Raw genomic sequence first — 23,813 nt, 5'->3', positions numbered from 1 at the left:
CTGAAAGCTGTATATTTCATCTGATTTTCTCATCGTATGTACTGGGCATTATGCATTTGTTAATGTAAAGACTAACCTGCTGTTGTATCCAGAGTACCAGGAAAACCAATGCCCTTTATATGTTATCAGTAGGTATAATGCGATATGTTCTACCCTGTGAAGTAAATCATTTTAATGGTAATAACGGCATGCAGTAAAAAAAAAAATGTGTGTGTGCATGCATGCGCGCACATGTACAGAAGACAATGGGCCTAAAAACTTGTGGAATTTTTTTGCTTAATATAAAAACATTCTGTTGTGCAATTTATAACCATCAGGTACCGTAAACATAACTTCTTACAAAAGCATGCAAATTATAGTAGAGGCCATGTTGAAAATCCATGACGAAGCTCCTCTGACCTCAAATATGTAAAAAAAAATCTTTTTCCACATACCTTTGTCCTTGCTTCTTGTAACAATTGCGACTAATGGCTAAAATGTTTATCTCATTACATAATAGCTTTTTTGAATTAGGACGAATATTTTCCTCCTGAGACACTGGAATCTGCTTCTGCCTATGTCTTTCCTAATAGTTGTATACATTTTTCTTGAGGTCTGGCCCTGTTCATTGTCTCATCCCTGGCATATCACTTTTAAGACTGTTTGCATATGATTTGTGGTGGTATTACTTCATGTCTGGTTTGTCTCATATGGGAAAGGATATGTCTAGTTTGTCCTACTTATTTCAGCCTATGCAGAGCTTTGTGTACACTGGAGACAATATACCCAGCCACAGATTAATCCATTTTCTCCAGGATGGTTTCTCTACCTTACAATACAGTCATTCCAAACCGAACAATAGGACAGGAAATCTGTGTGATTTTCTAGACTCACCTTTCATTTGTTTGTCTTTTCATGAAAGGTGTTTGTTTCACCTGAATCCAGAAATGTATAGGCAGTTATAAGTCTAAAAGGTTGTTTTATTTGTAAGGAGAATGTTGTTACTGTGTAATCAGGAGGGCAGCAGCACTTTTCACAGAAGTAAAGAATAAATGTTACATACTTCTAAGCATAAAATACATGAGAAATGGAGGCTGTTATTTTTTTAAAGGGGAAAATAAAACTTTGGAGAACAATTACTGACTACTTAGTAAAAGCAGATTTCTAAGGCTCTTCACAGATATATATTTTCTGCACCCATATATATATATTTATATATATATATATATATATATATATATATATATAATACTATATTGCCAAAATGATTGGGACCCTCCAAATCATTGGATTATGGTGTTTCAATCACCTCCATGGCCACAGGTGTATAATATCAAGCACCTAGGCATGCAGACTGCTTCTACAGACATTTGTGAAAAAATGGGTCGCTCTCAGGAGCTCAGTGAATTCAAACGTGATACCGTGATAGGTTGCCACCTGTGCAATAAATCCATCCGTGAAATTTCCTTGCTACTAAATATTCCAAAGTCAACTGTTAGTGGTATTATAACGGGGAGTGGAGACAAATGGGAACAAAAGCAACTTGGCCAAAAACTGGTAGGCCACATAAAATTACAGAGGGGGGTCAGCGCATGCAGAAGTCGCCAACTGCCTGCAGAGACATTAGCTAAAGACCTCCAAATTTCGTGTGGCCTTTACATTAGCACAACAGTGCTTAGGGAGCTTCTTGGAATTGGTTTCCATGGCTGAGCATCTGCATCCAAGCCTTACATCACCAAGTGCAATGCAAAGCAGTGGATGCAGTGGTGTAAAGCATGCTGCCACTGGACCATAGAGCAGCGGAGACGTGTTCTCTGAAGTGACCAATCACGCTTCTATGTCTGGCAATCTTATGGATGTGTCTGGGTTGTTGGTTGCCAGTAGAACAGTGCTTACCTGACTGCATTGTCCCAAGTGTAAAGTTTGGTGCAGGGAGGATTATGGTATGGGGTTGCTTTTCAGGGATTGGGCTTGGCTCCTTAGTTTCAGCGAAGGGAACTCTTAAGGTGTCCGCATACCAAGACATTTTGGACAATTTCATGCTTCCAGCTTTGTGGGAACAGTATGGGGATGGCTCCTTCCTGTTCCAACATGACTGCGCACCAGTGCACAAAGCATGGTCCATAAAGACATAGATGAGCGAGTTTGGGGTGGAGGAACTTGACTGGCCTACACAGAGTCCTGACCTCAACCCGATAGAACACCTTTGGGATGAATTAGAGCGCAGACTGCGAGCAAGGCCTTCTCATCCGACATCAGTGCCTGACCACACAAATGTGCTTCTGGAAGAATGGTCAAACATTCCCATAGACACACTCCTAAACCTTGTGAACAGCCTTCCCAGAGGAGTTGAAGCTATTATAGCTGCAAAGGGTGGGTCAACTCAATATTGAACCTTACTGACTAACACTTGGATGCCATTAAAGTTCATGTTGTGTGTAAAGGCAGGCGTCCAAATACTTTTGGCAATATAGTACACACACATACACATTTCTAGGGGTTCCTTGCAGTATGGCTACAAATGTAAGAAACATTCTTCCTAGTGATTTTCACACCAGTGTAGCACGAACTGTAGGTATAGTAATTATTAGCAGGGTTTCCCTGAGACCGGAAGGCTATTTGAAGGGTTCCTCCATATTGAAAAGGTTGAGAAAGGCTACTGAATGACAATGAGTTACTTCATTTTACAGTTACTTGGCTTGAGACATAATTGCTAAATGTGCTCCATTTAAGCTAACGAATGGCCATGATGGATGTACTGGCTAAAGTTCATTGTTCATATAATAGTTAAAATGTGCTCCTCTCAGAGTGGGTATGTTTGTGGAGAGTAGCTGTCAGAGCAAAGTTCAGCATGTACAGTTAGGTCCATAAATATCTGGACACCATACCTTTGGCTCTGTTTGCCACCCGAATAAATTAAAACAAAAAAATCCAAATTAATTTGAAGTGCAGATTTTCAGCTTTAATTCAAGGGGTTGAACATAAATATCAAATACAAATGTTACAAACTGCAACCATTTTTTTACACAGTCCCTCCATTTTCAGGGGCTCAAATGTAATTGGACAAATGGATATAATCATAAATAAAATGCTCATTTTTAGTATTTTGTTGAGAATCCTTTACTGGCAATGACTGCCTGAAGTCTGGAACCCATGGACATTACCAAAGACTGGGTTTCCTTCTTTCTGATGCTGTGCCAGGCTCTAACTGTAGCTGTCTTCAGTTCTTCTTTGTCTGCCTTTAGTTTTGCCTTCAGCAAGTGAAATGCATGCTCAATTGGGTTGAGATCAGGTGATTGACTCAGCCATTGCAGAATATTTTCTTCTTTTCCTTCAAAAGCTCCTGGGTTGCTTTTGCAGTGTGTTTTGGATCATTGTCCATCTGTACTGTGAAGTGCCGTCCAATCAACTTTGCTGCATTTGACTGAATCTCTAAACACTGCAGAATTCATCCAGCTGCTTCTCTCACATCATCAATTAACACCAATGACCCAGTACCACTGGAAGCCATGCATGCCCATGCCATCACACTGCCTCCACCATGTTTTACAGATGGCGTTGTGTGCTTTGGATAATGAGCTGTTCCAAGCCTTCTTCACGCTTTTTTCTTCCCGCCATTCTGGTACAGATTAATCTTAGTTTCATCTGTCCAAAGAATGCTTTTCCAGAACTGGTCTGGCTTTTTTAGATGTTTTTTGGCAAAGTCTAATCTGGCTTTTCTAAACTTCAGGTTTATGAATGCTTATGTACCCTCTGTATTTGCTTTCTTGAAATCCTCTCTTGATTGTAGATTTTGACAATGATACGCCCACCTTCTGTAGAGTGTCCTTCACTTGTCTGGATGTTGGGAATGGGTTTTTCTTTACCATAGAGAGGATCTTGCGATCATCCACCACTGCTGTCTTCCATGGACGTCAATGCCTTTTTATGTTGCTGAGTTCACCAGTGCGTTCTTCTTTCCTCAGAATGTACCAAACTGTTCATTTGGCCCCTCCTAATGTTGCTGCTATCTCTCTGATGGATTTGTTTAAATTTTGAATCCTTACAATGGCCTGTTTCTCTTGCATGGACAGCTCCTTTGAACACATGATGTAGGTACACAGCAATAGATTCCAAATGCAAATACCACACTTAGAATCAACTCCCAGACCTTTTACCTGCTTAACTGATGAAGAAATAACGAAGGAGTAGCCCACACCTGGCCATGAAGCAGCTTTTGATTCAATTGTCCAATACTTTTGGTCCCTTGAAAAAAGGGGGGATGGCTACTCTTAAGAGCTGTAATTCTTAAACCCTTTTTCCAATTTGTGCCTGTGTCCATATATGTATGGACCTTAGTGTAGGTGGCATGTAGTTGTGGAGCTGATTGAACAAAAATTAGGATTATTATTATACAGGATTTATATAGCGCCAACAGTTTTCACAGCGCTTTACAATATAACAGAAGACAATACAGCAACAATACAGTTCAATACAAGAGGGTTAGAAGGGCCCTGCTCCTTGGAGCTCCTAGGATGCAGGTTGTGGGAATCAAAGACTGTAGAAGAAATACTTAAAAGGTATGTAAACCCTAACAATGAACTTCTCTTATTGGGTCGCTACAGGTCTGTTTAAATATACCATTGCAAAATATTTTGTAATGTTTGTTCCCAAAATGCTGAGCAGAGGAACTGTTTGCTCCGATGGAGCAGAGAAGGTGACTGAAGGACAAAGTAAAGCAAGGTGCCAGGAAGGATGTACTGTGAGTAGGGAGTCAAAGCTGGGTCCTGGGAGGAGTGTGGGAGGTGGTGTGATTAAAGGGCTGAAGGGAGGGATGTGCTGTGACCAGGTTTCAAAAAGTGGTAAGAAATTGATAGGCTGTGACGGAAGGTGAGGTGGCTGTTGCAGGATGTGCTGTGTGTGGTGGTGTGGTGGCTGGGATAGATGATCTATGAGTGGGAGGTGAGGTTGTTGGGAGGGATGCACTATGAGCAAAGAGTGAAGTAGGTGGAAAAGATATAATATGACCGGGAGGTGATGTGGCTGTGAGAAATATGTTCTAAGCAGAAGTGAGGAACACTGTTTTAAAAATATGAGTTTTCTGAGTACTGACCAAAAAGACTAATTTTATATTTATACAGGTAGAAAGCCAGAGGAAAACCAGTGAGAGCTGGGGTTGGGTCTGTGGATTTCTGCAGCAGCCAACCAGATGCATCATTGTCTTGATTGGACACACAGGACCCCCTTAGCCAGCCACCCTCCATCTCTTTCTTCCCTGTATGTCCAAAATAGACATCTCCTTTCCATGAGGGCAACTTTGTAGTATGCAGCATGCACTTGGGCATCTTCCTGCAAAGAACTTGGTGAAACACATAGCCAGAGGCTGAAAGCTATGTGAGAGGTGGAAGGTAACCTTGAAACACAGTATACACCTGAACCATGGCTGTTTTTGCAGTGTAGGTTGTGTATCTTTCTGGATACCTTTTGGATTCCTTTTATTCTGTGAGATAAGATAGAATTGTGGACTTGCTTTAGGGTGTGGCGACTCTGGATTACAGTATATCATTATATTATTACCGCAGCTAAGAAAATAATCACTTGGAAGACGTAAATAGGTTCATGACCTACCACGTAGCATACAAAAAATAGTCACACATAATGTATCTTCACTACAGCAAAAAAATCACTAAAGCATTAAAGGCCCCCACCCTCTGCTTTCCGATTTCTGGAAGTCAGAAGTAGGATTAATGGCACCTAATTAATTAAAAGCTTACAGTGATTCCCCTGGGTAAATATAATTCCTGAATGTGTGGATGCCTTAGCTAGATTTTCTATATTCATGTGAAGAAAATGGTGATTTATTCTCTCTCTAAATTGCTTCTGCCAGATATCTTACCACTTGCCAAGACACTATGTGAATCCCACCCCAGTTTTTCTTTTTTTTTTTTCTCCCATTTTCCGTCTAACAGGTTTTTTTTTCTTCTTACTTCAGTGCTATATTGTAATTGTAATTGTTTGGTATCCGCCCCCCCAAGTTTTTGTACCTCAGATTCCTCAGCTGCATTTGTGTCACTGTTTCCACTTTTACAACCCAGTCCGGATAACTGTTATATCCTCTTAATTAGATGTAAAAACTATTCCATTAAAAGTTATGCTACGTTAAAAATGACATCAATAAATCAGTATATGTTCTCACTAAAGATTCCTTTTTAATGACATTTCACGCAATGCTATGAATCAAGACGGCATATGTGATTCTTTACTTATTAGTGATATGAAAGCTACTGCAGTCTGTGTAACATAAAGGTGGAGATGAAGTGGCTTGCATTTTCTGAGAGGTATTTGAATTGTAACCCCTCTTTCTGTCTCCCTTGCATGCACAATTCTTATCCATTTTTTAGTCTTCCAATTCCAATGTCAAGTGCTGTAGTACTTGCATTTCCTGGAGACACCATATGCTAGCATGTCACAAATGAACGGAATGACCTAGCACTGGCCAGCATTTCCACTCGCCCCTGCAGAGCCATGGTTCTGTCTAGCTATGGCTCTGTACAGGGTGGATGCAATAATTTTTGTCTACACAAGTGAAGGTGCATTTTCCTGCCCCCCCCACCCTTCCTGCCACCCCCCTCCCATTCTGGAACCTCCTTCACGTTGCACCCATAATGTGATGGGTCGCAGCATGAAGGATGCCACTAAACGGCATTGTATAATGAGGGGGAGAGCTTATGCATTCCCTGCTTCCCCTCACTGGCTATGGGCAGCTGGCAGGTGAGGCAAACTAAAACTTCCACGTTGCTCCCAGTAGGAGAGGGAGCAGCTTTAGGGAATGGAGGACAGGTATTTTAACCCCTTCGTAATGAAGGGTAAAACAAATCTTAATTGTGCATGAACACAATTTTGCAGCTTTGACATGTGTTAGCAAAACTATACACATCATCACAACTACTTTTTGAATCCAGGTAGATTATGCCTTGGTTTTTTTTCAGGACAAATCAAGCTTTTCTTGGTGGAAAGTGGTAATGGATATCTCCTGATTTTTTTTTTTTATCAGAGGAAAACTGCCCCCCCCCCAAAAAAAAAGAAATTCCTTTTCAAAATATAGCTATATATTTCTGACTATTACCACAACTTACTTCCAAAGAACAACCGAAAATTCTCCTGCTCCTGATGGTCACAGCGATACCACATATGTGTATATTATTTGTTGTTTGTACCCATAGTAAACCCCCAAAACAATAGTGCACATTTTGCTTTTTCTTATTCTACCTAAAGCACACTGACTGACACACATGCTAATTTTATAATCAGAGGAAAACTGGTCCAAAATAGTTAAAGAAAAAACAATATTTTTTAAATTTAGCTGTATATTTCTTGCTATTACCATAACTTGCCACGAAAGAACAACCCAAAATAAATTCTCTTGCTCCCAATGATTGCAGTGATACCACACGTGTGTTATTTGTTGTATGTACCCATAGTAGGGCCCAGGACAATAGTGCGCATTTTGCTTTGTTTTATCTTACCTAAAACACAATGACACTGATACTAATATAACATTATTTTTTAAATCCTCCCCAAAATATACCCTCAGCCTGACTTTTACCTTGACTATTGACCCTTACCTTGACCCTAACACTAACTCTGGCACTGGCCTAGATTAAGCCTTGAGCTAGCTATTTTTATTTTTTACACACTTTGTTAACATCTGTGCAGTGTGCTCCCAGCACAAACACAGCCACATGGAAGAAGATACACTTCATTGAGGCCAAATATATGTTTACAGGCAGTGGGAAGGGGTTACAAATCTGAATCCCCAACAAGTGGCCGGGTATTTGGATTTTTTTCTCCCCCTATCCTGGTGCCCTAAGGCGGCTGCCTAAGAAGTCTTATACTGGTGTCAGCCCTGGCTCTGCACAAGCCCTTAGCATTGGGAAAGCCCTCCTGAACATAGAATGACAAAAATGTCTCCTTGCCATTAATTTACCCAGACAACCCCACCTAATTCCACACACTGCCCTTGATTTTGGCCATGCAGAGAGACTAGATATGGTGGGGCACAGTAAATGGAGCAGGAAGAAAAATCTGGGAGACTCAGCCAACTGGGGCTGAATTAAAGCTCTAAAAGACCATCTTTATTGTACACTCCTAGCAGGAGGTAGGTGCTTATCCAAAAGGTGGGTAAGAAGTGGGGTTGGGAAACAGAAGGGTGAAACTAGTTGTAACATGGAAAGAGAAAGGAAAGATGGAGTACTTTTGTAGGAAGTTGAAAGTATTACAGTAAGAAAAAGGTGGACCATTAATGATAGAGTTTGGTGGTATCTTGTCTAGAGGACAGTAGTTTGTTGGACACTGGATAATAGCAGTTTGAAATTGGTGATGCTTTAAAACAAACTTGTTACTTGATCACAATGATTAATTCACATGCAGCCTGTAAAAGAAGATAGATATTATTTTCCTTTTCAGAGGGAGGTGTTTTTAGTCTTTTGGGTGTTTCAGATGGTGTTACCCCTGCTGTACATTTTGGTACAAATATTGGAGTCACTTTCCACTGAAATGGTACCTTTTTAATGTTCTTTTACTGGCTGCATGTGAATTATTGCTCTTTGTCTAATGACAGAGTTGCTTTATAAAGCAGATGAGTCTGGAGGTAATAACAGAAAGGTTGGCATTTGGAATTAGAAAAAGGGGCTTTAGCGTTTATCCTGCAAAGATTTGGTATGCACTGTACATTCAGAGATGGTGTTTATTACAGGAATTGTCTGCATGTGGGATTTTTTTCAATGGGGATTTAAGTTAATGGAGTTTATTTATTCAAATGATCCACACCCTTTAAAAAAAAAAAATTACACCAGCCTACCTTTCACAGGGCTGCACTATGTGTGCCGCTGCTTTATCTCCCTGGTAAACCTCTCCTTAAGTTGACATCTCTGGAATGGGGAATGCTTGGTTAAAAAATATTTTTCAATTGAGATAGACTGGCAAGAAAAATTGTATGTATGTGTTAATGAACTCACTAATAAATATTAGCGTCTGTGCACACAGTGACCTATTTCTCCTGCTGTACCTAAGAACTGTTTTTCAGAAGGACATAAATCCTAGGAAAGAAGCTGCATGATGAACAGTAATATATTTAAAGGGTAACTCCAATTTCATGTGGAAAAAATAGGAAATAAAAAAATATCACATATACAATTACGATACAAGTCATATTGTAATTGAATGTTCTAAAATATTACCTGTACACAGAATGTGTACAGAACGCTCCCCAGCAACATCATTTCCTGCTTGTGTGATTGGCTCACTGACTTTCCCAGAAGTCTGCACTAAGATACAAGTCAGATTTCCGGCATCCCCTGCTCCTCTGCAACAAAAATGTAATTTTTGGTGAGATACCCCAATAGGAATCATGTCTAAAGGGATGCAGACCCTGCAATTTTCCTCATTAGAGCACTGCAAGTGCAGCAGCTGTTTGATGAAACCACTCCCATTAGATTAAATTTCCACATAGAAACAGACAAACAGCTCTTTCAGAATAACAAAAGGTAGAAATCTGCAACAAAGTTTGCTAAAATCTTTGCAATGTACGTAGATCTCCTAGAGGGGAATGTTTTTTTTTTTTTCAACAAAAGTGGCGTTCCTCTTTAAATTAAAAGATAGTAATGAGCAAACCTGGCTGATTTAGATTTGTTTGGGCTTCTGTGAATCCTGTTTAAAATTTGGAGAAGCAGAACATAACAGTGAATCTCATTGAAGTATATAGACACAAATCATGTAGTGACTGGCACTTTAACCCTAAAATGTTGCTGGCCCCTAAAATGTCACCCATGTCTTAAAGAGCTGCTACTTCACTGCTCACCAGCTGTTGCAGATATTCCATACTTCAAGGTGTGTAAATACCTGCTACACTTGCAGGACATGGTGGTTTCTTTAGCCGTCTCTTACGTTACTACAGGATTTACAAGCTGGCTGGAAGAACCATTGAGTGTGGCGGGGGAAAGCAGGTATATGACATATTCAACAGGTTGAGTACTTGAGGCGGTCCGGTAGGAAGTGAAGATGTGCTACTGGAAAGATAAGTGTAGAGCCTATTTTTTGTACAGGTTTGTGGTTTTTCATAAGTGACCTTGAGGTAACAGTGTCACTTTATCCTAAACCCCAAATCCTGACCCTAAACCTTACATGTTGCTTAACCCTCAAAAACTATTAACCCTAAACACCTGAAGTCTTGCAACAATTTTCACCAACATTGCAATGGTAGCACCAGTGACAGAACAAGGTCATCCTGGTGCCCAGGGTGAAAATTACACACTGCACTCCCCAGTTTAATGCAAATTACACAGTATATTTTCAAGACAATAACATATTTAAAATATTGTAAATTAAACATGGTTTAATTAATTCAAAACAGAATTCACTGACACATTTTACCAGTATTTATTTTAGTAGTTCCAGTGCTCCAACAATTTTCTTTTATTCATGTTTAACTTGTGTAGATGCATAATACTCTGTAAAATGTAATTCCTGTATTTTTTCCACAAGACACACTGAAGAGAAAGCAGGAGTAAAACTAGAAAAGCTACAATTTCTGGGGAAATTGTGTGAAGTGTTCTTGCCTCCACCAGTAGTCTACAACTGGAGTGGGCGGAGTAACTGGGTGGATTGGCTTGAGTAACTGTTGTGTGGTTGGAGTGGGCGGAGTAACTGTGAAAAGGTTGGACTGGGCAGAGTAACTGAGTGGGCAGAGTAACTGGGTGGAGTGGCTTGAGTAACTGTTGTGTGGTTGGAGTGGCTGGAGTAACTGTGAAAAGGTTGGACTGGGCAGAGTAACTTTATGGAGTGGGCAGAGTAACTGTGTGGAGTGTTTGGAGTGAGTAAAGATAGTAAACATTACACTAACCAATTGATTGATCAAATTTAAAGAGTGCACATGGCAAGCTTGATAGAGTGAGAAATGCATTTCAACGTTTAATTATTTATATAGCACATTTAATTGCAATGTTGTTGCCCAAAATGCTTCACAGTTACATTAAAACATACATTTATAAAAACATTAGCAGCATTATCACCTCAAATACTCTCTACTGTAGAAAACTTATTTCCAAACCTTTAACCAGAAGTTGGCCAAACTCTCACGAATTCAAAATTAGATTTCAGGACTATGGCTTTTTACTGGTAGCAGGGATAGCTGAACGTTTTGATATAAGATTTGTGTAGGTGGGCTTGAAAATGAGGGAGTGATGGCAGTTTAGAAATCATGTCCTGATTTTTAAGCTCACACTCTAGCTTTTGTCAGCTCCCACTCTAGTTTTGAACATTCCGCCATTCATTCCTATGGGATGAATTTCACCACAAAAACGCCAATATTTCGTGAACCATTCGCCGAAATGTTCCACAAAGTAATAGCACACCAATCGGGAACAATCCACGCGTTGCAGGATATATTACTGTCTATGTAGTGTAAAAACTGTGGGAGGAGTTAGGGGGGTAAATTTGGCTATAATAATAAGAATATATATGTGAGATAACAGTAAGTGAGATAACAGTAAGTGGTCTTGCCATGCAAGAACACTTAATAAACACTGCTGCTGCAGCAATAGTACCCTTCAGCACTGATGTCAGTGGATTGCAGTGGTGTCAGTATTGGTGGATTGCATTGGTGTCCCCCCCCCCCCCCGACTGAGGCCAATTTATGCAATAATAACCCCCAGAATTGGTGCCAGTTTATGCAATAATAACCCCCAGCATTGGTGCCAGTTTATGCAATAATAACCCCCAGCATTGGTGCCAGTTTATGCAATTATAACCCCCAACATTGGTGCCAGTTTACACCGTAATTTGCTTTTTATGGTCAACTTCTCAAATGTACAGATGGTCAAAAACAATAAAGTAGATGTGGTTTCACATTTCCTAAAAAACATATAAAGAGCCTTCTGACTCCTCTGAACCTGCCTTGCAACCTCTTCCCTCTATGGTTCTAAATGTAGCCAAAAAGGAAATCCAGAGGTGGGCAGAAGAGGGACACAAAGATGATTTTGAAAGTGTTGAGGCTTTAAGGTAAATGCAGCTATAAAAATGCCATCTCAGAAAGTCTGTTTCTATCAGAGAGCACAACAGCATATGATACAGTAGTGTAATAGTGTAACGGGAAAAAGTATTCTGTGTTAATGTTAGCAACAGACTGCATCTTGTATGTAAGTTTTAAGTTTGTCAGTGGTTCCACTTTAAGTTTAACAATGTTTCCTTATGTATTAAGTCTAAGTAAATAAAAAAAAATCCTGAAAAAGCCTTACATAACCGCTAAAATAATTAGACACAAAGAAATAGCATTGGGATCTGTACAGTTGATCCTCTCCCCTCTGCAGAGCAGAGACATTTAATAAACCACAAAATCACTCTCCGACTGATGACAACTGTCGAGTCTAGATCCTTAGCAGACATGGAGCTTCAGTAGAGCACAGCTGATCACACTGTTCACAATGTATTATTTCTGAATGTGAACTAATTTGAAAGAAAACACAAGGAAATGAGCCCAGTGCATCTAATTATATGATTTCCAGCAAGGAAATAAGAAAACCTAATGTTCTATCTTGAGTATTTTGTTCCATGGTACTTGGAAATAGTTTGTAAAATTGTTGACAGTTATTTCTGTTTGCCTAATACGTATCAGTCTACCCAGAGGAACTTTGCTATTTTCTCAGTGTGATAAATATATTTTTGGGAAAGAATACTGTTAAAGCACAAAAAACATGAATGAGGTTTGTTAGTATTTTTTCTCACATGTACTCATAGACATTATATTATTCTTTCTGAATTCTGATGACTCTTCTATCCTGCAGATGGTGGGGAATTTACTAAGAAAACAAGTACAGTGGATATAAAAAGTCTACACACCCCTGTTAAAATGTCAGGTTTCTGTGATGTAAAAAAATGAGACAAAGATACATTTCAGAACTGTTTCCATCTTTTAATGTAACCTATAAACTGTACAACTCAGTTGAACAACAAAGGGAAATCTTTTAGGTGGAGGGAAGTAAAAAAAAAACTAAAATAGTAGACCTGCATGGCATCAGCGATCTACTGCTCACTGGTGCAATGCTTTCCGGGCTCCTGTGGACAAAAATAATAAATGCACATTTTGTTACCTGCAAAAAAAATGTGCATTTATTATTTTTGTGCAAAAGGTGAACTTATCCTTTAACAGAACCATTTGGCGAGGCGATGCTCTCTTGTAGATCTATAAGTGAACTACAAACGGCAGACATGATATGATCTTTAGAAATCTTCTTCATTTTTGGGGGTTTGATGTTGACATGTGATATGAGTACAGCCAGACATATCACATTTTGCATTATTTTAATTCTAGAACAGTGGACTCCAAACTGTGGCCTGTGGACCAGATGCAGCCCTTTGATTTCCTTTATCCAGCCCTTGGGGCACTATTCCTCTCATTGTTACAAGGCATTATTCTTCTTCTGACACCAACAATGAAGCACCATTCTTTCGTCTGACACCAACAGTGGAGCACTATTCCCTCCACTGACACCAAAGATGGAGCCCTATTTCCTCCAGTGGCACCAACAATGGGGCATACTTTCTTCCACTGATAGAAACGTTGGAAGACTATTCCTCCCACTGACCCCAACAATGGGGCATTATTCCTTCCACTGACACCAACAATGAGTCACTGTTCCTTCCACTGACACCAACATTTGGGATACCTCCAAACTTACACCAATGATGGGACACCTATTCGTTTCAATGATGCCAATAATGGGGCACTATTGCTTCCACTGACACCCATGATAGGGTATGACTATTTATCCTTTACTCCTTTATCCTGTTACCTTTTTTTTTTACTCCCCATTCATTTTATACTTCCTCTGTCCTTAGTTCAGCCTTCCTAAAGTCTGAGGAACAGTAAACTGGCCCTTTGTTTAGAATGTTCAGAGACCCCTGATCTAGAATATCCAATACAGGTGATTGATATGATCACTGAGATTTCTTATCCTTGTATTTCATTTATCAAATGGCAGAGCCTTTACTGGCTATAATTTTGACATTTAAAAGCTGGGGAGCTGCAAAATCATAGGAATCATGTACAGTTTGGTTCTGAGTCCCAAGGGGCTCCATAGGGTCACAATCTGATCACAAAACGATGTGAAGACTAACCCAGATAATTGCAGGAGCTAAATGGTAGTTGTTGCATTTTAAGCCAGGTAACTTTAGAAACATATACTGTATGACATTGCTTTGGATCATAATATGAGAGCGCTGTCTGTAACTTCACAAAAGCAATAAATGACGAGGAGAGCATGTTTAGTCTGTGAAAGAGCCCCAGAAATATCAGGCCAAGCATGCCAAGGGAAGAGACTAATTGAGGACAGGTGGATTGTGCTCATAAATAGGAGACGTTCTCACACAGTCCTTACTTAAGTGTTCTGTTAGAGTATGGACACAAGGGAGAATGTTTCAGGCCTGCCTGCCCTAAACAGATAGGCAGCTGAACCAAACCAACATCTAGTGGGAGTAAGACTAGGAGACTGCTTAGAGGAAGTTTATCTCTGCAAAAACCTTGGAGTCGGATGTGTGTGAGCAAACAAGAGGTCCAGCATGGCGATAGAAAAAACAGTCAATTGGAGAGGATGAGGCAGTTCTGTATTAAGGAGGAATAGATTGAGCTGTGTTGTAAATAGCCAGGAGGACAGAGATTATTTATTATTATTATTATTATTATTATACAGGACTCATATAGCGCCGACAGTTTGCTCAGCGCTTTACATTATGGAGGGAGACAGTACAGTAACAATACAGTTCAATACAAGAGGGATTAGAGGGCCCTGTTCCTTGGAGCTTACAATCTAGGACTTTACTGTTGTGTTGTACAGGAACATTGTCTATATAAGAATTTATCTTTCTGTGTTGATGAAAAAAATTGGGATGGGCATTCTAACTCTTGCATGTGAACTGAGTGGTTACTAAAAAGGCTCTTGTACACTTGCTGCAATCTCTGAAAAGTGATTCACCACTGGTCGCCTTTCAGGAGCAGCTGACAGGCATTCAGGAGGTGATACCACCTCCTCCCGAATGCCAGGTTTTTTTTTTTTTGTAAGCCAAATAGAATTTTTGTATATAAATGCTGTGCTGCAACAGCAGACCTAGCATTTGGCTCTTGGTTGCGGTGTAGCCCTATTCATTTGAATGGGTTGCTTTTAATGGCAGTACTGCCCACCGGATGCAACAGGGGATGTAATTTTTACTGCGGCAAACCACACTACCGCTACACAACTGCTCCTGTGTGTAAAAGGCTGTCGGGTCACCGTTAACTATGTGACAGGTGCAGTGGTGGGCAGTAAGTGCTCTATTTCAAAGCAAATGTAAGCTAGGCCAAAGTTAGATCAGCCCATTTTTAGCTCTTGGCTAAGTTATGAAGGTGTAGGCAACGTAGCTGTATGATTGTCCAAAGTGTGTATACAGTATAAGGGATTAGTAAATCCTTCAACTACAAAAAGCCCACGCGGCCTTTACAGGACTCTGAGATTAAAGGGTATAGAGCAGAATCCTTCAGGTACCATAACCGCTCATCATATTTAGTCAGCATTGGTACTAATGAGCTTACTGATGGTGTTCCTGTGCGTCAGCCTACGCACATTCCATTGCACATATTTTACCATTTTTAAAGTAGGCCCTTCTTGCCTGGAGGAAGTGACTTTAATGAACATATTATTGTTGGTGTCATGTACACAGAACCATGGGCAATGTTTGTAGTATTACCTAGTTCAGGATACTGATGACTTCTGGTGCTTTAACTTTCTATAGCACATAGATCCCGAGATCTGTTTAAAGTTGTTTTAAACCCAAAACCAAAAATGTAATATATTGCAGCTTACCAATTATTAGATGTAGTGGCTGGATTCTTTTTCTTTTTTTAGGCCTCTTTCCCTCTGTTTTTACCTGGTGATCTGGCCAGTAACACACCTCCTGTATTAGAGTGCCTTCACTCTGGGTGAAGGAGCATAGGGGGCACAGCAGACAACAGCATTGTTAATCTGAGGGGAGGTGATAGTTAGATGTACTAGCATATTTAAATGCAGTAACCAACTGAAGCCAAACTCCAACTAACACTTTATAATCAGATACAGCAAACAGTTTTTTTTCCCTTTGGGATAAAGTTTTAACATGAATAAAAAAAGCTGACCATTGTAAGCACCCATGTCAGTTGTCAATGGTTTGTCTCATCCCTGTAAAGTTACATATCTGGAAGAGATATAAAATACATAAAATAGTCCACAGAAACAAGGAAAAACCAAGTCCAAAAAAGGTGCGTAAATACCTAAAGTTTTCCAAACACTTCTACGTGCAAGTGATATTGTGGATGTGCATGACCACCAATGGAAATAATCTGTATGTGGCTAAAATGCCCCCTCACCTCCTTGAAGCGACCCTCAAAGGGCCAAAACGCTTTTTTTCTTTTTTTTTTTTGTGGTAGAAAAATAATCATTTTAATACATTATTTAGTTACAACAGGCAGAATGTTAAATTGTGACAATTCCCAGCATGAGCCCTTTCTAGGGATTGTCTGCTCTGAAAGTCCCATGATAATCCCTTTCATCATCTGCCTATGCTGGGAAAGTGTTGAAAGAAATCCTCATCCACCTCACTCATCACCCCCCCACCCAAAACCAAACTGTTGTTTTTGGGTGAACATCTCTTTTTTTTTTTTTTCCCATAAAGTTTATTAGGAAAGTACATAGCATAAAAAATATACACTTAGTACAAAGGAATAAAGTGTGATAAAAATAAAAAAGGAAAAAGCATTGTAAAACAATGAACAAAAGCCATACACAGAGAGATGGTTAGGTAAAGAAACATAGACAAAGATCGCATGTCATACATAATATCACTGATATTAGTGATAGACAATTAGAAGATAAGACAGTCACGTCAAGGGTGAAAGCACTGAATACCCAAAACCATAACAAGGCAACGGAGAACCACAATACGGGTAAGTTCAGGCATTTATTCCCCCATGTGTCTAACATCGTATAAAGGAAAGGTGAGGGGGCAGGGGAAGTGCGTAAAGGCTAAATATATCCCGAAGAGGAAGACAGGTACTGAGAGCACTAAGCGATCCCAGAAATAAAAGGGGGAGCTGCAAAGGGGGTTACAAGTAGTGGCTACCCGTGTGCGGGAGGTGGTCTTCATAAATCAGGAGGCAGGTTTATCGCAATTTACATATGGGTATGAGTGTGTGTCGCCTATGGGCAGGGAAAAAAGTGGAAGGGCAGGAGGAGGAGAATAAAGTAGGACATGCAGAATAGAAAGGAAAAAAGGAAAGATAAAGGATAAGATAAAAAGGAGTCAGAAAGGAAGGAGTAGGGATGGGGGGTGCTAGAGAGAGAGAAATATAAAAGGGGGGAGTTTGAGGGAAGGGTGGGGGAGGGAGGATCAGAGGGGGAGGGGAGGGAGTTAGGGAGGGGGCAGTATAGGCAGGCATATTACCGGTGTGAAGGCTCCAAGGACATGACAACTAAAAGCAACCCCGAAGAGGGCAGAAACGTGTGTCAGACAGTCGGGAGACCCATAAGTGAATGGAATTCAGGGGTCGTTTGAAAGTGAATCCAGCAAGACCAGATATGGGAGAATTTGGTTGGGTTATCTTGTGATGACCAAAACGCTTTTTTAATTAAAGCCAGGAATCTTCCCTGATGAGGCTCCCTCACGTTATGGATACCTGTTCAGGTTGATGATATCCCCCTCACTAGGAACAGCCAGGTCTCCTCCAGCATATAGCAGCCAGCCACCAACTCACATCACAGGTAGGGTAAAGATAGAAAGAAACCTTCCATAGTATAAATCAGTATTTAATACTGCTTAAAAATACAGAACAGCCAAATGCCCACTCACAATATATGAGAATATATCACACATTAAATCTCATGCTAAAGGTGTACTTGTATGGGTACATTGGGTGCAGCAAGATCGCGTCCACGCCGGAAGTACATCACCATGCTCGCGGCCTACGCGTTACATCTCGTTCAAATTGTCTTAAATTTATAGAACCCAGGTTTTCCTCAGATAGATGCCCTTGCAGAATCCCTTTAGGGGTCTGTACAGAGCTCCAGCCCTCCATCATCTGCTGCGGGCACGCCAAATGCTGACCAAATGGCCCATTCACGCTCCACATGAATCCAGTGCAAAGATAAAAGTCACACAACAACGACGTCACTCTTGCTGACAAACTGTATTCATCATCAACACATGCAATAAATCTCTATGACTAAGCCCGTAAGGGTGCAATGCATCAGAGAGGGGCGGCCTCCAGGAGCTAAATGCATGTATTGATAATGAGTTCACAAGTGGTGGTATCAATGTGAGGCTTACTTTCTTGCAGTTTATAGCATTATTACAACTGTGATAAAACTTTCCTATTTGCATGTGCATCCTTTTATCAGCAGATTTTTCATTGTTTTTAGGGGTTGGGTGTTATACTGTATGTTTTCTCATATTGCTCAGTTTAATACATGATAAATGTTTTATCTGAGCAGTGTAACTGAGTTTTTTTTTTGAGGGGACTGCTGGTTCCATAGTATGTAACAGATCTGAGATAGCTGAAGTGAGAATGTTAAAGTCTTCATCTGGCTGCTAATACACAGCTTTCAGCTACCTTGGCCTCTGTTTGAGTCAACCATTTGTGATGCCCTGTTAAGCAGCTGTGCTAATTTCACTGAAGCAGCTGATTAACACTAAAATAGCCTGCTGTTTGGATGGCCCTGGCATCCCTTAGGCTTCTAAACCTTGCCTCCTAGATTTAGATTTAGTTTTTTTTAAAAAGTAGGGAAGGTTTAAAACTTATGTAGGGGTTGTGTTTCCCTGTCCCAGTGACACCCTTCCTCCTAAATTATTTTTGTGGTATTAAAGAGACAGAGGGGCTGATTTACTAAAGGCAAATTGAATGTTCACTTTGCAAGGGGATTTTCCCCAGAACTTAGTGAATGAGGTGAAGCTCTGTTGACTTCCATCATCCAATCATGTAAGCAAATATGCTATTTGTTTATTTATTTTAATTTTCTTTGCACTTGATTGGGTTTTCTTTGCAAAATGAAATTTCACCACATTCACTAAGCTCTGGGGAAATTTTTTACAAAAGTGAACCTTCCCTTGAAAAGTGAACAGCCTATTTGCCTTTACTAAATCAATCCCAGAGTGTACATGTAAGACTCCATGTACACAGGATGTTTGGAAAACACTTCTGAACGATGGAAACTGACTGCTGGAGAAAGTAGGTTAAAAAACATTTGTTTAGCCGTGTTTGCATACCACGTTTATGTGCGTTTATAAGTATGTTTTTAAGATAGCCTCAGGAGACCTTCCAAAATGCCCAGAATGCACTGAAAAACAGTAAAAAATTAACTATTTCAGACATTTTGAGAGAAAGAGCAGAAGCAGAGAGAGCAATATGTGTTGAGATTACCTGTCTTTTCTGGTTGTATTTATCCCATCATGAGCATAATGCAGCCCGTTGTACCATTTTTTACTTCATGCAAAACCTGGAACTGACTGCGCTGGTGTACTAGGTTGAATATGTGGAAAACACTTTGCATGCATTTCTGATGATGAAAAAAGGCTCTGGACCAGTTAAAAAATGCTTCTAAATGCTAATGCTTATAAACGTGGTTAGCCGCATTTACACGCGTTTACAAGCATTTGGCGTTTGAAACGCTGATAAAATCTACTCCTGAATGCAAGTTTGGTGCGTTCAAAAAAAAGACTGTAAACCCAACTGACTGTAAACGATGATGTGTACATGGACACATAGGAAAACATTAGGGAGAGTTCAGGGGCTGCTGAAAAAAACACAGAAAAGCTCCTGAATGTGAGTTTATCAGCTGCAGTGTACATGAAGCCTTACTCTCCCATTCCGGTCAACTTTGTTTGCAAAACTAGGTTGTAGCAGGGCCATCCAAAATAGATAGATAGATTTATTCAGCCCGCGCCCCCCCCCTCTCCATCATGACCAACAATGCCACCATCAGTCCCACCCCGCAAGCCAAAGTCCTAGGTGTCAGTCTAGACTCAAATCTGTCCTTCCAACCCCATGTCCAATCGCTGGCAAACTCATGCAGGCTCCACCTCCGCAACATCTCCAAAATACGTACGTTCCTAACCCCAGACACTACTAAACAACTCATTCACTCCCTTATTATCTCACGTCTGGACTACTGCAACTCCCTCCTCACCGGCCTACCTCATCGCAGACCATCCCCGCTTCAGTCTATCCTGAACTCAGCGGCCAGACTCATCCACCTTTCCAACCGCTCCGCATCTGCCACCCCACTCTGTCATTCCCTCCATTGGCTTCCGATTGCCCAACGCATTAAATTCAAACTACTAACATTGACATACAAAGCCATTCATAACGCTGCCCCAAACTACATCACCGACCTGATACCCAAATACCACCCAACCCGTACTCTTTGCTCCTCACAAGACGTCCTACTTTCTAGCTCCCTGGTCTCCTCCTCCCACGCCTGACTGCAGGACTTCTCCAGGACTTCCCCCATTCTCTGGAACTCACTACCCCAATCTATCAGACTGTCACCTATCCTCCTCACCTTTAGGCGCACCCTGAAAACCCATCTCTTCAGGGAAGCCTACCCCACCCTCACCTAACAGCCGATCTCCTCCACTTCTCCTACCACTCAATCCCCCACAGCCACTTCCTCCTGTACCACTATCCCCCCCTCCTAGATTGTAAGCTCGAAAGAGCAGGGCCCTCAAACCCCTTGTGTATTGTCTTGTTACTGTATTGTCTCATGAACTGTCCCCCACTATATTGTACAGCACTGAGCAAACTTTTTGGCTCTATATAAACACTGTATAATAATAATAATTTATTTCAGGTACTTATATAGTGCTATCAGTTTATGCAGCGTTTACATATATATATTGTATGTTCACATCAGTCCTTAACCCTCAAGGGGCGTACAATCTAAGGTCCCTAACTCACATTCATACATGCTAGGGCCAATTTAGAAAGGAACCAATTAACCTACCGGCATGTCTTTGGAATGTGGGAAGAAACTGGAGTACCTGAAGGAAACCCACGCAGGCACAGGAAGAACATGCAAACTCCAGGCAGGTGATGCCGTGGTTGGGATTCGAACCAACGACCCTAGTACTGCTAGGTGGAAGTGCTAAACATTTAGCCACTGTGCTGCTCACAATAGATATAAAGAAAGAAAAAACCCTATTATCTCACCCCTGTTTCACATCCTTTACTTCATTTGTACAATTGGGTAAAGCAGATTCTCTAAACCTTCACACAACTGTGTAAAAGCTAAATTCCTGTTTTATCATAAATCCTATGGCCTTCTTGCTACTAAATCTGCTGAAACTTTGACATGATTCCCCACCTTCATCCATTGCAAACCTTTGTGTATTCTCAAGCAAGTAGTAAAGCTGATTTATGGATAATATATTTCAACATTTGTAGGAAAGACGGTAGTTTATATGGCATACACTGTCAACAGTTTGCAGACTTTCTTAATCTTTAACTGAAAATGTAACTTAGTTTAAAATACTACTTGCCTGTGTATTGAAATATATGTTCTGATACACCCTAACGTTTCAAGGTTTTCTTCAACCATGGCATAACTAAACATAGATTGCACTGAGCAGCACCGATCCTCCTTTTTCCGGTTCCCCACCTGCACTCCTGGTTACTCCTCTTCGACCAGTTCCCCCATAGGAAGTGCATAGAATGCATGGAGGTAAAAAAAAAACTTCAAACTTCAGCCTTTATACCATCTTAAAGAAGAACCATCAGGCAGCAATTTAAAGGATAAATCCACCTTTAAAAAAAAATGCTAATTTTTTTTGCAAGAAAAAAATGTGTATTTATTATTTTTATTTCTTGGGAGCCTGTAAAGCATTGCACCCATGATCAGCAGATTGCGGTGCAGCAATATCATGCTCTTGCAGACTGTCATTGAAAGAAATAACTCCAGCGCCTCAAAAGGGGTGAAAGCCAGGAAGAAGCCAGGGAATCCAATGCGTTGATAGCCTTAGGATAAAATGTTGGTGATGCAGCCCTCCTCAGACTGGAAAATCATCTGTAACGGAACCGACCCAATCTGCGCTTATAATACCACTTCCCCGTCCGAACACTGACCACAGACCACAGCCGACAAAACAAGACTAGACGACACCAATCTGAACATGGAACTCCTTATTTGAAACTCAAACTGGCTTTTTGTACACTCCCTGGACAATCCTCCCTCCCTGCATAATGACACAGGGAAGGGCAATCTACACTTAGCAACAAGAGACACACAGGTATTCAAACTTCACACCAGCAGACAGTCCCATCAAGAGGGAGGGCTGCTGGAGACACCCCCCACCAAGCTAATACACATAAACACATACATCCCATAATAGTTTGCTCCCAAGCAAGACACATAATAGAACAATGGGATGCAACCACATGGCATTAAACAATCAACAACCCCCCACCCCAATATTAGGACAGATCACCCTGTACCCGTAACAGGCACAGGGTGACTTACACATAATAGGGATATGGGGAGCTGAGACAGAGGTCTCCCCACCTCTCTAAAGTGAGCTGGGTTCCATGGGCCCCCCACTCAAAATGACTCCCGTCACATCATCAAAACTGGAAAAGAAGCATACAAGTGGCGCAAACACCTAGTGCATTATCCAAGGTTTATTTAAAAATGTAAAAAGACAAAATACATACAGAATGAAGTACATAAAAAAGCCTAAAAGACACAGGGATGGCCCAAAGTGATGGCAGAGTGTCCGACTAGTGCTGCGGTCGGCCCTGTGATGCGTTTCGGGGATGTATCCCCTTCCTCAGAGCTGAGCATACGCTCTGAAGAAGGGGATACATCCCCGAAATGCGGCAGTAGGCCGACCGCACCACTAGTGATTTTGTGAGTATGTTTTTTGTCTTTTTACATTTTTAAATAAACCTTGGATAATGTGCTAGGTGTTTCCGCCACCTGTGGACTTCTCTTGCAGACTGTCAGTACACTATCTGCTAGAATCTCCGATCAGGGTAGGCAATTACAAGTCCTGGAAACTCAATAAACTATGAGAGCGCTCACAAGCAAATTGTGTTGTGCTTTATGCATTAGTGACACCAATACACTGGTGTGAATGGGTTCTAAGTGAAAGGCACCATTCTCATGTATAATTAGGGGGAGATTTACTAAAACTGGTGCAGTTGTCCATGGTAGCCAATCAGCTTCTAACTTCAGCTTGTTCAATGACGGTTTGGCAATAAAACCTGGAAGCTGATTGCTTTCTGTGCAGAGCTGCACCAGATTTTGCACTCTCCACTTTTAGTAATTCTCTCTTGTGTCCCTTCAAACTGAGCACTGCATGTAGTATTTTACATCACTGATTTTAAACTTGTTGTTACTGCCAGCTGGCCTACTTGAAGCATAAGCACTCAGAAGATTGAGCATATATGAGCTGCAGTTATTTCTGTATGCACTATAACAGAAAAAGCATAGGTTGTATAGACCCTGTGTAAGCAAAACAGAAGTGTAACCCTAAGCTGCACTGCAAGTCGAATAGTATGTAATCTGGCACCGTCTACAAATGACAAGTATGCACTTACCCAGTGGGAATATATCCCAGTAGAGGAAACTGCTGCTCAGAGTTGTTTGTCTTTATACGTCATTATACATGCTAATGATAATTTCTCTGTTTGTTTTAGCTGATGTCAATATGTGTTTTGGGGGTTTCTGCATGGATGAGAGACTACATAAATAACGTACTTACTCTGACAGCGGAAACAAGGTAAGCACTCCAATCAACCGTACTGA

At 40.8% G+C, this 23,813-nt stretch overlaps 1 protein-coding gene across 1 annotated transcript in view; it reads left to right on the top strand.

Annotated features, from left to right (window-relative positions):
* Positions 1–23,813, top strand: part of TSPAN12 (tetraspanin 12) — a 213,719-nt gene that overhangs the window by 48,007 nt on the left and 141,899 nt on the right. The window contains exon 3 of the mRNA XM_089672107.1: positions 23,705–23,787. Coding sequence (XP_089528233.1) covers positions 23,705–23,787 — 83 coding nt within the window. The remainder of the gene's footprint in view (positions 1–23,704; positions 23,788–23,813) is intronic.

Source organism: Staurois parvus, unplaced genomic scaffold, assembly GCF_062004578.1.
Source record: "Staurois parvus isolate SC_StPar_1 unplaced genomic scaffold, SC_StPar_1.0 ptg000120l, whole genome shotgun sequence".
Classification (NCBI taxonomy): domain Eukaryota; kingdom Metazoa; phylum Chordata; class Amphibia; order Anura; family Ranidae; genus Staurois; species Staurois parvus.
Note: the sequence above shows the minus strand (reverse complement) of the source record. Positions and strands in the feature narration are given on the sequence as shown.